Source organism: Microchirus variegatus, assembly GCF_963457635.1.
Source record: "Microchirus variegatus genome assembly, chromosome: 23".
In the NCBI taxonomy this organism is placed as follows: Eukaryota; Metazoa; Chordata; class Actinopteri; order Pleuronectiformes; family Soleidae; genus Microchirus; species Microchirus variegatus.
The window spans coordinates 8302273-8315602 of NC_139824.1; the positions used below are offsets into that span (position 1 = coordinate 8302273).

A 13330-nucleotide genomic window follows, 5' to 3' on the forward strand; every position below is an offset into this window, starting at 1 on the left:
TACTTCATGGAAACTGGAATTTTTTTGTTTGGATTATTGCAGCCTGGTATATGTGAAAGATTAGCAGAAACATTTTTTTTTTGCATTATTATTTTTTTTGTAATGTCAGATGGCCTAAAACACTCACGTTAACACACCCAGCACACCAAATGGTGCTCATAAAGTACACATCTATAAAAATAGTATACATCTGTATTTTTGCCTTTTTTTTTTTTTCAGATTTTAGACCAACATCTCTTCTTTTTATTCATATCAAATATTAATATATATTTTTTATTTTTAACCCTCAAATTGCCAGGTTTAGTCATGATGCACCTTATTTTAAGATCTAAAAAACACAAAAAATTAATTATTTTCAATAAAATTCATGCAAACTGGATTTTTTTTGTTTGGATAATTGCAGCCTGGTATATGTGAAAGAATAGCAGAAAAAAAAAAAATGTTCATTCTTTTTTTTTCTGTTATGTCAGATTGTCTCATAAAATCACGATAACACACCCAGAGCACCAAATGGTGCTCATAAAGTACACAGCTATAAAAAAAATTATACATTTATATTTTAATTTTTTTTTTTTTTTAGGTTTTAGACCAACATCTGTTCTTTCCATACATATCAAATATTAATATATTTTTTATATTTTTAACCCTTAAATTGCCAGGTTTAGTCATGATGCACCTCATTTTATGATCTAAAAAGGGCAAAAAATGAAATATTTTCAATATAATTCATGCAAACTGGATTTTTTTTGTTTGGATTATTGCAGCCTGGTATATGTGAAAGATTAGCAGGAAAAAAATTTTTTTTGCATTATTATTTTCTTTGTAATGTCAGATTGTCTCATAAAATCACGTTAACACACCCAGAGCACCATTCATAAAGTACACAGCTATAACAAATGCATACATTTGTATATTTTTGTATTTTTTTTTTTAGGTTTTAGACCAACATCTGTTCTTTCTATACATATCAAATATTAATATATTTTTTATATTTTTTACCCTTAAATTGCCAGGTTTAGTCATGATGCACCTAATTTTATGAAGAAAAAAAAGACAAAAAAATTAAATATTTTCAATATATTTCATGCAAACTGGATTTTTTTTCTATGCGATTATTGTAGCCTAGTATATGTGAAAGATTAGCAGAAAAAAAATTGCATTATAATTATTTTATAATGTTAGATTTCATAAAATATTCAGTTAACACACCTATAGCACCAACGTGTGCTCATACAAATACAAGCTATACAAATTGTGCACATATGTATTTTTGTTTTTTTATTTTCTTATTTCTTAGACCAACATTAGACCTCATTATAGATACCAAATAAAATTAAAAAAAAATGTTTTTTTGTGCTGTAATGAAGAACTTCCACTCTTGGTATCCTCTCCTTTGCAGAGGTTATAATCAGAATGATCTGGGGCTTCTGGGCCTCTTTTTTTTTCCCGTTGCTGATCTCCGGCTCCCGGTGTTTGTTGCTGAGCAGGAGGACATTTTTGTCCTGCTTCGGAGTGTAGGACAGCAGGGTGTGAGTAAATGAAGAGATGGAGGAGCCTCGGGAGCTGAGGGGGAAGCTCTGGTCAGTTTTTACGCATTCAGCCAAAGATGGTGATCTTTCGTCGCAGCAGCTCCTCTGCCAGCCCAAATGAGGAAAATAAATGATCAATAGTCACAGTCACCCTCCCAGCCCCTCCGTCATGTCCAACACGACCCTCTCTGTCCTTGGTTTTGTTTCTGCAGCGCACCAGCTGCCCAATAGACGCCAACAGAAGGAGTCCAAACTAAGCCCGCACGGTGGTGGTTATCGAGGTCCTTCCACTCGGGCACTGTCCTTCTCCCATGCAGTTTGGTTCATTCCATGATAAGTTTTGTGATCTCCGTGGTGAAAAATAAATAAAAAGTGTCAATCAGCTCACTAACAATGGCCACGGCATAGCGGGGAGGTTCTGGAGTTAGTCCTGAGTCTGGAGGCTTGAACTGGAGCATCAGGGTGTTTGTGGGTGCCCAGATCGCTCCGTTTTTGGATTTCCATAAAAGGTCCGCTAGTGTCACCTCTTCCCCAAAGTCAGAAGAGTCAGTGGAGTTGGTGGGACACGGGAAAGCCCCCGGGAAGTACTCTTCATCGGCTGTGTCGGTGTCCAAAGCTGATGGAACGCATTGCGCTCCGTGCGCTCGTCTTCAATGACCATGTTTAGCGCCTCCGTGGTGTCGCTGTGATGCTTCATTGTGTGTGGTTTGACATGCAAAGTCCAGCTATGCTCCTTAGCTCTGCACAGACACCTCATCACCTGTATACCTGTGATCATTGCAGCGCGGCGCACAGGTGCACAGATCGGGGTTTGTTTTGGCTCTAATTTTTGCTGTACATTTCATGTGCTGGGAAATCGCCTGCATTATGGATATTTCAAAAGCTGTGGGGACCCCACAATTTAGATGTCGGGGTGCTTTGGAGACTGTACTTTGAAGTTTTGGTGCTTTGAAAGTTTGAAAAAATTTTTTTACATGAAAGGAGGGCATGGAAAAGGTGCCACTTGAAAGCCACCTGCGCTTTTACGCATTGTGTCACACTGTAAATGCACTGTGCACGTTAAAGGCACGTGCACGCGCGCACGTGCATGTGCACACGCGCACACGCACATGCACACATGCCCACACACATGTACTCACACACCCATACAAAATTTCTGCCTCAGACCTTATGTGGAGAGAGGGGGGGCGGGGTTTAGTGGGAGTGCCCTCGATCAGAAAAAGCAGTTTTTTTCTCCATGTGCCAAAAAAAGAAAAATGACGTAATCTTGATGGAAATGTGTCAGAGCACACATTTAAAGCCTTTTGCTTCAAATGATGTGAAAAAATTAGATGATTCATGGTTTTTACTTTAAATTTGAGCAGGAGCAAAAATAGTGATTTGAATGGGTTTCAATGAGCACACTTTGGTGCAAAGGTGTGTTAACGTGAGTAAATTTGTCACAGTTGTTTAGAATAGACTAAAAAAAAAATTCACATGAACATTCTTTAAAGCACCCAAAAATACACAACCTAGCAAATTTTGAACAATATGCATGAAAAAATGAAAAAGATATGCTAAAAAGAAAAAGTCAAAAACACAAAAAGGTGTCTAGGTGTGTTAAAGGGTTAAAGGTTACCCTTTACTCTGACAAGGTTATTTTGGTTTAAATATAGTTCATTTTTGTACAAGTTGAACATGACAACTGAAGTACGTTCTGCAAATGAATTTAGATAAATAAATCAAATAAAATGTTATTAAATTAGACCTTTATCAGGCCTGCAGGGGAAATTGCTTCCCTGCATTTAACCCATCCTCTACTAGAAACCTTCCTTGGAGCAGTGGGCAGCTACTGAGCAGCGCCAGTGGGTATCTTGCTCAGGGGTACCTCAGGGACTCGAACCAGCAACCCTCCCGTTACAAACTGCAAGTTGGCCTTTCTACTTGGGCGTGGGGGCAGCGGTCACAAAACAGTTATATTAACTAAATATACACATCTTTTTTTAGTCTTGTTGACCACTCAAAGCTGCTTTCCTCTACACAGCTGTCTGAATCAACATGGGCGGGACTTGAACCCATGACCTTTGAGCTGACAAGCAAACCACTGTACGATTGAGCTACAGTCTAGGTGAAAAGCTTCATGTTCTATAGGAGGACAAAATAAGTTCTCCGATCGGTTCTATATAAAGTTAAATATATCAAGAACTACTTTCATTCCGTGTCTTTTTCTGTCATAATTTTCACTTTTGACTCGAGCCATGAAAAACATCACCACGGGTGCCTGTCCCTGCTCGTCTTACCCCGTGTGCATGACGCTAGGTCTATTCAAGCCACATGAGGAAAAGTTCTATCGCGATATACGTATATCGTTATCGTGTTATCGCCCAGCTGTGTATAAATGAATGGTACAAAAACCTTTCTAATGGGTCCATTAGATCACATCTGGCTGCAGCTGTGAGGTGACAGTGACAGGATAAGAAATTTGGACTAAACTGTCGTAATAACCCTCCCTCTAGATGCAAAACAGTTAAGCATACATCTTAAGCTATAAACTGCTTTTGTGTTTATCTTGCACTGTATTATCACTGCATAGCATTTTATTCTTCTGTATCTAAAGCGCTTTGATTTGCCTTGTTGCAATTAGACACATAAATGAACTAATCTAGTCTTAAATATGATACAAATGCAGCTTTCAAAACTTTCCTTCAAACCTGCAAATCACCATATTTTACAGAGTGACTGACAGTGAGGACAATTTTGAGCCACATATGGAAATTTTCTGCCATATTCCTGTTCGTGGCTTCACTGTGAACCACAGTCGGTCTCACAATCGACCCTTTGTTCTGCTCACAAAGTCATCGCTACTTACTATTTACTAAGTCTCTCCATGAGGCCCATTCTTTACTGTCCTCATTCAAATAAAAAATTAAATGTAGAACACGTTCCTCCAGGCACTTTGATATGTTAAATAAATCAATAAATTAAATGAATAAGATTTCAGTGACTTTATCAAATCTCTTTTCTAAATCAACTATTAAAACACTCAACGTATAAGACCATGAGAACTAAGGTAAGGGTTATTTTTGCTTGACAAATTTGCTGTAAATCAACTTATATTTATCATTATTGAATCTCTACCCAATTTAACATAATTTGCACAATTATTTTTCACAATATTTGGGGAACAACAATCCATGAGACGTTTTAAGCTCTTAAGGAGGGGAAAGAAAAAGCCAGCATTAGTGATACCTGGTAATCTACAACTGATTATGTCACTGCTTACTGGCTTGTTTGTCCAATTGATTGATTGATTGTCTCGTTACATTCCTTCAGTGTAAACATTAATCACATGACAAACAACCCTTCGGACCAGTTCGCTGTAGAGGCGGTGGTCAATAAATCGGGAGTTATCAGTTAAGTCACGGAAACTAACCACGAAACCCGACCTGACGACGGCTCTACCTGTGCAAAGCTCTGGTTGGTCTGTGCAATGTGTGCAAACAGCTGAGAGGAATTCATCACAAACTATTTCATTTCAGAGAGACGATATGTAATATAGAGAGTTCGCCGTCTCTACCCACAGTGCATTTCCTGTCTCACCGCCAAAGCTGTGAACAAGCCTGTAGCCTGCAGAGATGAAGGGACCTCAGCTGTTTTTAACTGCTGATAAAAATGACACAAACTCCACACACGCTTTGCACAGTTCCTAATCAAAAGGAGTGTTGCATAAGAGCGCAATGTGTTCACTTGAGCAAATTTTCTTCCTGAAACTCACGTTGCTGCTCACACATGTTGAGGTGGGTGCTAAACATGGGTCAGCGTAGAGGAGGAAGTGATACTACAAGCGCAGCGACAATGCTCGATGCAGCAGCGCACATTAAATGGTGGGGTTTGTCGATGCAAAAAAAAAAAACCTGTTCGCGAAACCATTTTGTGCAGTTGTCCGTGTCTAGACACCCACCCACCCTCTTGTCACAACCACAGCCAGTCGCCCACCCACAGACGCACATCACCACCCACCCACACACAAAGTCACCATTTTATAAATCCAATCAGATGTCAGGCTTGACGTTAAAGGAGGAAAAGAAATGCTTATGAAATCCAAGTTCCTGCTCCGTCTTCCTCTCCCCTCTCCCCGGCCAGAACCAGACATCTCAGTTTTCACCATTCCGTCAACTCTTCTACTCTTACACCTCACACTGTCTCTTCTGCCCGAGCCTGTTCGAAGGATTCTCACTCTCATTTATCACTGTTGGCAAGCAACTGCTTCGACTTTGACACCTGCCTTCCAACAACAACAACAACAACAACAACAGCAACACACCGTCGACGAACGAGCCAACGGGTCACTCAGACCCGTGGCCCTGAATACAACAAAAACACACACACGGCAAGCGAACGCTACTTCAGACAGTGAACATCCCTCCACACACCCACAGCCATATGCAGCAGCACAATTTGTGAATAAGCTTGTGCTCTTACCTTGGCACTGGAATCCCTGTTTCCCAAAGCCCCTGTGGACAGAAGACAAGAGAGGTAAATTTGGGGGATTCGTGATGCAAGACAATCATACATCAATACATCATGATGTCTTTTTTAACAAAAAAAACTAAATGTGCCTGATAAGTAGGACTGAACGAGTTTGAATGAATATCTAATTTTTTGCGATATAACATATTTAAAATGATTACCGTGTGATATTTTTGCGAATCCATGAGAAGCAAAGATGTTCTCTTCGCTCTGTAGATTACGCCAAGACAATATTTAATCTAAAATGTTTTGTTTTTTTACAAATTTTGATTTTAAAGCAGACTTAGACCGGAAAGTTCCAATTAACCCTGTTTTTTTGGTGTGTATCTGCACCATTACCTTGTTTATGAAGCCCTGAAGGTTCGAAACAAACAGTTCTGCCACTGCTGAGAACGCTGTGTTGTATTCGGTCTCTGCAAGATCTCTGAAAAAACCTGGTCTGGTTACGTAAACAGCATTTCTCCTGAACAGTGGATCCTCCTGCTCCGGGCACTAGTCCGGGCACATCCGGTTGCGTACATAGAACCGCAGAAGAAGAAGAACGTCCGTTGTGGAGGTGTCTCACCTGCGACAGTGTCTTCTGACTCTGGGTCTGACTCGTAAGGCGTAAAAGGGACTGCGGCGGGGAGTCATGACAAAGCTATTTTTAAACACTGTTAAAACAATGTTTTGATTATGAGTAGCAGTGCATCCACCGTTCCAGAGGGGGGAGCTGGGCTTCTGAGAGCTGGTGTGCTAATTACGTCACTTCCAGGTATTGGCCAATCACAATCACAACACAGTCTGCCTTCTGAGTGTGAGATTTCAGTCTGAAACACAGTGGCTGACGAGAGCTTCAGTGAGGAGAGATTTCTATCGGCTCATTTGCGGCAATTACGAGGTTTTTGACCATAAAAACAAGTTAATGTATGTAAGTAGACCCTCATAACTCACATATATGTGCGACAAGACCACTCTAGGTCCGCTTTAATTGCGCCTCCCGCAAAGCCGTATTGCATTTTCGATAAAACTTTCGATTAATTGTTCGTTAAAAAAAGTTAAATCCTTTTTATTCCCAACAGATAACAAAGTGCATAAAGTCTATGTATTGATCGATCGTATCGTAAAAGGGAAATGCCTGGTGCAATCCACATCAACAACAATTTTGTGAAAAAACTGTAATTACACCATGGTTCATAAACAATAATGACAGCTAGACCACACTACTCAAATGTTCAGAACTGGATTTTGCTGCTTTTCCCATATTTAAGCTGTAGTGCGTAACTTTTGGTGCATTTTTTACTTGTTGGTAATAAATCGATTCTGCTGCTGTTTGGCGTTTGCGAACAGAAAACTTATAACGTGATTTGTACGCCACATCCGTCATCTGAAAAATCCTCTCTTCTGACTGGTTCTCTCCGCAGAGAGAACAGTTTTTATCCATTTATGCACGTGTCCGTAGATTTCATCAATGACAACTTTGTTTTATTTACATAATAGTTCTGAGTTCTTGTTTTTTCGACGGTGAAAGGTCGACGCTGTGAAGCAAAACTATCAGACCTGACTGAGGGAGCGTTTGTGTGTATACAGCAGCAGAGCAGGGAAGCTTTCATCCTGTCACACTGATTGAGGTCAGGGTTTTTTTTCTCCGCTGTAGAATCCACTGCTGAATCTTTTTGTGGCTGCATCTTTGAGTATTCAGTCATACTCCCACCTGTTAGCAGCCATATTGTTGTTCTTCTCTGAGAAATACAGAGAGTCGTGTGGAGCTCACAGGCTTCATTAGCATTTTGTGAACTCATTTGCCAGTGGTTTGAATGTATTTGTTTATATTTAAAAGTGACACTTAAACAAGTTCAATTTGGACATTTTATCAAAGCTGGAGTTCCCCTTGCTAACACGAGTCCATCCATTTGTGGGATTAGCGAGCGTTTGTGATAAATAAACACTGCAGTTTATACGGGACGCCATATGGAGCTTCGCGTTTCCGTGTTTAAACGACATAATGCAAACTACTGCCACCTGTTGTACCTTTTTTTTTTTTTTTTTTAAACCAGACAATCAGAAGTAGTGTCGCAGATAATTGTTGCTCTTTGCCATCTGCCAACTGTTTATGTGTATCTCTGTGTGTGTGTGTGTCCACCCCCCAAAAAAATGCAGCAGAGTTTTCAAATGAAAACAGAGCCAGCAACCTTTTCAAACTTCTATATTTCCAGGGCTTAAAATAGAATGGATGGCAGGTGCATCTGGAGCAGAGTGTATGCATTTTTAAAAGAAAGCAGCACAGTGTGGATGTCACCACTCGTGTGTTTTGGGTTAGACTCAGTGAAGGTCCCCTGCTGTCATGTTTTCTTCAAGATGCAGTGTTTACTGTGAGCTCTATTTTGAGCTCATAGTATCCACGCATGTCAATAATCATTATTTCTCAAATAATCATTTTAGATATCCAATTACACACTCTCCGATGAGCCCACACAGCTGCAGCAGCCACAGTGGGGCCCTGTGCCTGTGTCTCCAGCTGCATTCCTCCACCAGACCTCCAGTTTCAGGGATGGGTGTCGGGGCGATGCGGTAACGCTGCTGAAAAGGCTGGCACGCGCGTGCACGCACACACACACATGGAGAGAGAGAGAGGGAGAGCGCGAGCACAGGCCCGCGGTGCTGTCGCATTGTGGAGATCTGCTGTAGGTTGAGAATGGCGCATCGCGGTGTTTTTGACAATGACAGTGAATGAAGGACTGCGGTGTCAGTGATGAAGGAGGCCGAGAGCAGAGCTGCAGCTGCAGCAGCAAGTGAATCACCTGTGTCCTTTCCCCTCACACACACACACACACACACACACACACACACACACACTCACCAGATGAAGTCCGTGCAGTGGCTGCAGAAGGTGGGCTGCTTGAAGAAGCGCGCGATGAACTTGTGGTTCTTCACCTCGTGCACGTTCTTCTGACGGAGGGCTCCCTGGCGGGCGAAGCCGCGCGCACTCTCCGGTACCTCTCCGTCGCTGCTGGGGTCAGCCATCTTAAACGAGGAAGCGGCAGCGGCGGCGGCGGCGGCGGCAGCGGCGGTTCGAGAGGAACGCGGGGTGAGGAGGAGAGCCGAAGACAGAGATGTGGAGGGAGGCAGCGGCGGGGGGAGCACGAGTGGCAATGCGGGTGCCTCCTCCTCCTCCTCTCCGCCCCTCTGACCGCCTCGGTGTCGCTCGTGCTGCCGGTGGTTTTATCGCTCTGCGTCCAGCTCGAGCTGAAGCTGCTGCCGCTGGGCTTCTTCCGGCGGGTCCCCGTGCCGCGCGCCTGCTTCCCTGTTCTCACCAAAGTGTTGCTGCTGCTGCTGCTTACTGCTTACAACTCACCCTCTCTCTCTCTCTCTCACTCTCTCACTCTCTCCCTCTCTCTCTCTCCCCTCCAGTCTTGACAGTTGCTGAGTGCGCGTGCACGTGCGTGCCACACAGGTTAGGTGGAACTACAGTGCAGTGGAAAATGTGTCATCTCCTCAAAAGACCATTCAAAAAGGAAAGATCTGCAGAGTTTCAGCTGAATTACATGAAATAAAATCCAGTTTTCGCAGATTGAAGAGGTCCAAAACATCTTCCCGAGGGAAGCAGCTCTAGCAGAGATATTTAGTTGCATGATATCTGTGGTTTCTCTGTGTTTTTCCTGCCGTCTCTGGACACGTCACACTTTATACACTTGACATCCAGCTGCCGGTACCAAGCCACCATGTTTAAAGACACAGTGCATGACGCGACGCTTTCCAAATAAAAACAGATCAAACCACAAGTACTTCCAGTGTAGTCACATGTGTAGTATTTTTTTTTTTTAGTTGTCAGCAGGGACACATCAAGAGATTACAGGGGCTCCATGGCAAAAGAAACCAGGGGGCTGCATTGATCCATCTCAAGGCATGTCTCTACATGCACATGTCCAAGTGCAGCCTAAACATCTGTGACTTTTTGGGACTGTATGTCTTGACTGTGCATGCTCCAGGTAGGACCGTACATTGGATTGGAATTGAATGGTTAGTGTAGTGGTAAGCACTCTCGCCTTTGCAGCAAAAAGACCCGAGTTCCCTGAGTTCCAAACCCCGGTTGGAACAAGGGCCTTTCTGCAAGGAGGGGTCGCTGGTGCCAATCCCAGCTGACACGGGGCGATAGGTTGGGGAACACCCTGGACAGTTCGTCAGTAAAACAGGTTCCAGAGTGGGAAAATTTCAAAAAACGCCACCCTTGCGTTTTCGTGTAGAAAACAATTACTTTGGGGAAACGATGACGTCATAGTCCCATCGTTTTGGAGATGGAGACATAAGGGGAGGAGAAAACAAAACCTATTTTTACATTGAACAATGCAGATGAGTGACTGCTCCGCACACTGTCTGCGCTGCACTTCTGCAGCTGGTTCTCGTCTGTGACTCTGTGTTCTGTGTGGACACAGTGTTTCTCATTTTTCTCTCTCTCTCTGTGTCTGCAGCGAGATGAAACTCACTTGTGCGATAGAACTCGCGATTTCCTTCTCAGAAAGTAGCTAAGATTACGTCAGAACATCGGTAGAAAGTCCCGAAATATAACGACAAGGTCACTAAGATGGCATAACTTTTATTGTCTTTATTTCCTTTCCCCCTGGTTTGGTTAATTTAGTCTCTGTTTCATTGTGACGGGTACAACGTCTTCTTCTCTGTTTTTTGGTGTGGCAGCAGCATTACAGCGCCACTTACAGGCCCGGCATATGAACTACTGCTTTTAGAGTCATTTTGGGTTTGTTTTTTGTAGGAATGGAGACAAATACAAAGATTGAAGAAAAACATACAGAGGTTAATTGGACACACAAAGGCCACATCCACTCCGGTTGTGCATTCTCAGCATGTTATCCCCAATGTTTGCGTGAGTTTTCTCCGGGTTCTCCGTGGGTTTCCCCCCACAGTCCAAAAACATCCAATATGGAGATTAGGTCAATTGGACACTCTAAATTGAGTGTAGTGTGAGAGTTTGTGTCTATGTGGCCCTGTGACGGATTAGCAATCTGTCCAGGATGTACCCCGCCTTTTGACCTATGTCAGCTGAGAAAGGCACAGTGCCGCCTCCCACGACCCTCATGTGTAAAGCGGTAGAAGATGGATGGATATTTTTGGACTATTCCAGTAGGGAAAAGATGCAAACTCAACACAGAAAAGCCCTTGGTTTAAACGTGATTCAAACCAGTGACATTTTTCTTTCTTTCTGAAAATGATGAGGCTGAAAGCTTTAGTGGCATAGGGCAATAACTCCGGGGCTTGGCCACAACATTGTTGTTGCTGTAGACTGCAGTAATTAGCCACTCCAAAGGAGCCTATAACATTTTAAGGCCCCAGGCAATTTCCTGTTGCAACACCCCTGGTTGTCTGGACACTTATGTCATGCATTCCTTGTCCTTTCACCATAAAACCTACTTCTAACCAAGAACTACGTCTTAACAACCATACAACCATGTTGAGGAACACACAAAAAATGTCCTCACATCAATTTGTGGGAACCAAACCACAGACCTGATTCTGGCCTGATGTTAACATAAGGCCACTACTGTTTTTGTTCATATCTTATTTCATGTTACAGCAGCACGAGTAGTGTACTGATTCACTCGCAGCTCACACTTTTCCTCTCCGACGCAAGCCAGTGACATGCACCCGATACTGGATATTGATCTGACATCGACTCGACGAGCTGGATCAAGTCCTTCATGACATGACACAAACACAGCACAGAGGCAGGTGGGAGGGGAGACAGCGTAGCCACATAGAGCATGTTTCAGCCGTGCACACCTCAAGGGTATCAAAAGGTTTGCGTGTCATTCAGGTTTGGTAACTTTCGAGGAGCTGCAACAGAAATGTTTGCTGCGTTGGTCGTGACCTGGCTCAAAGGAGGGAGGACAAAATGCAGAGACCAGACATGACTCATTAGGAAAGCTAAATTAAATATGCAGTTAGCTATAGACGAAGCAAGCTACCTTAACACATATACAGTATTTGACAATTTAAAGCTAAATGGTGTGCGGTGTTGCTATCATAGCTTAGCAGAGCAGATTTCTGTCATGGTCGACTTTTGTCTGCCCCACACAAGAGGAGAACACCACAGACACAACAGGCTTTCTACAGACTAGACGATTCAGTCAAGACGCACTTGGCGCTTAATCGAACCATTTCAGGGAGGAGATACCAGGGATTTGCGATCTCTCAGAAACTCGCGTGATTTAATGTGACTTCAGAATATAAACAGACATGGAGGAGATTTGCGCGTGCAATGTTTTAAATGCAAAAACTATGGATGAAGTCGTGGCTAAAAAGACAGAATCAACTCGGCTTGCACACGTTCCGATAATCTAAATAATAGTACGCAACATCTGTTTCCTGTAGAGCTGCAACGGACGATTATTCTCATAATCGATTAATGGAGTAATCATTTGGTGCATAAGATGTCAGAAAACGTTAAAAAGTGTTGATCGGTGTTTGTCAAACCTGGAAATAATGAGGTTCTCAAATGTCTTGTTTTTGTCCACATTTCTTTGTTATGTGGAGCAAAGAAACCAGAAAATATTTACATTTAAGAAGCTGAAAAAAATCTGAAATCTTGTTTTAATAATGAAAAAAGCTTCAAACCAATTGTTGACGATCAATATAGTAATCGATTAATAATCAATGAATCGAGTAATTGTTTTAGCTCTAGTGTCCTGGTCAATAGTTGCTGTTCAGTCTGTCCGATAATCCCTCACACTACAGAATTATTTGGCTAAATAATCTTTAGTGTCTTACCCAAGGACAAATCTTCATGTAGACTGGCAGAGCTGGGAATCGACCCCACAACCTTCAAGCTCTAAAAACAGAATGGAAATATGCAAGATTACTGAAGTATACAGAACAATAATAGAATAATAGACAGAATTTTCACGACACACTATACTATATTAGCCCGGTACTAAAACCATGACTCACAGGTTAACTGTGCTACACTCTGAGAAATAAGGGTTCCAAAGGGGTCCTTCTACAAGGGCTGAGGTTCTACCTGGAACCATTTGCTTCTGAAAAACCCTTTCCTGAAGAAAGGGTTTTTCAAGGGTTCTTGGTAACACTAATGGTTCCAGTAAGAACCATTCTGATCCAGAGAACCCTTTAAAAGCCCTTTCCTGAATAAAGGGGTTTAAAAAGGGTTCTTGGTGGAACCTTTATAAAAAGGTTCTACCTGGAGCCAAAAAGGGTTCTTCTATGAGGACAAGCCGAAGAACCTTATATGGTTCTACTTAGCACGTTTATTTCTAAAAGTGTGCACACTTAAAACACTAAAATAC

General features: G+C 42.4%; 1 protein-coding gene across 2 annotated transcripts in view; it reads right to left on the bottom strand.

The window, feature by feature from the left end:
* The window catches only part of LOC310943496 (protein kinase C beta type), a gene marked incomplete at both ends in the record, with an annotated part of 38885 nt that extends 29829 nt beyond the window's left edge, over positions 1 to 9056 (bottom strand). Inside the window, 2 exons of one of the 2 annotated variants that reach the window (XM_083909088.1) lie at positions 5991 to 6022; positions 8878 to 9041. In XM_083909088.1, the coding sequence (XP_083765214.1) occupies positions 5991 to 6022; positions 8878 to 9041 (196 nt within the window). Of the gene's footprint in view, positions 1 to 5990; positions 6023 to 8877 lie in introns of both variants that reach the window. The other variant, XM_083909089.1, reaches the window with a different exon arrangement.
* Between the last annotated feature and the right edge of the window lie 4274 nt (positions 9057 to 13330).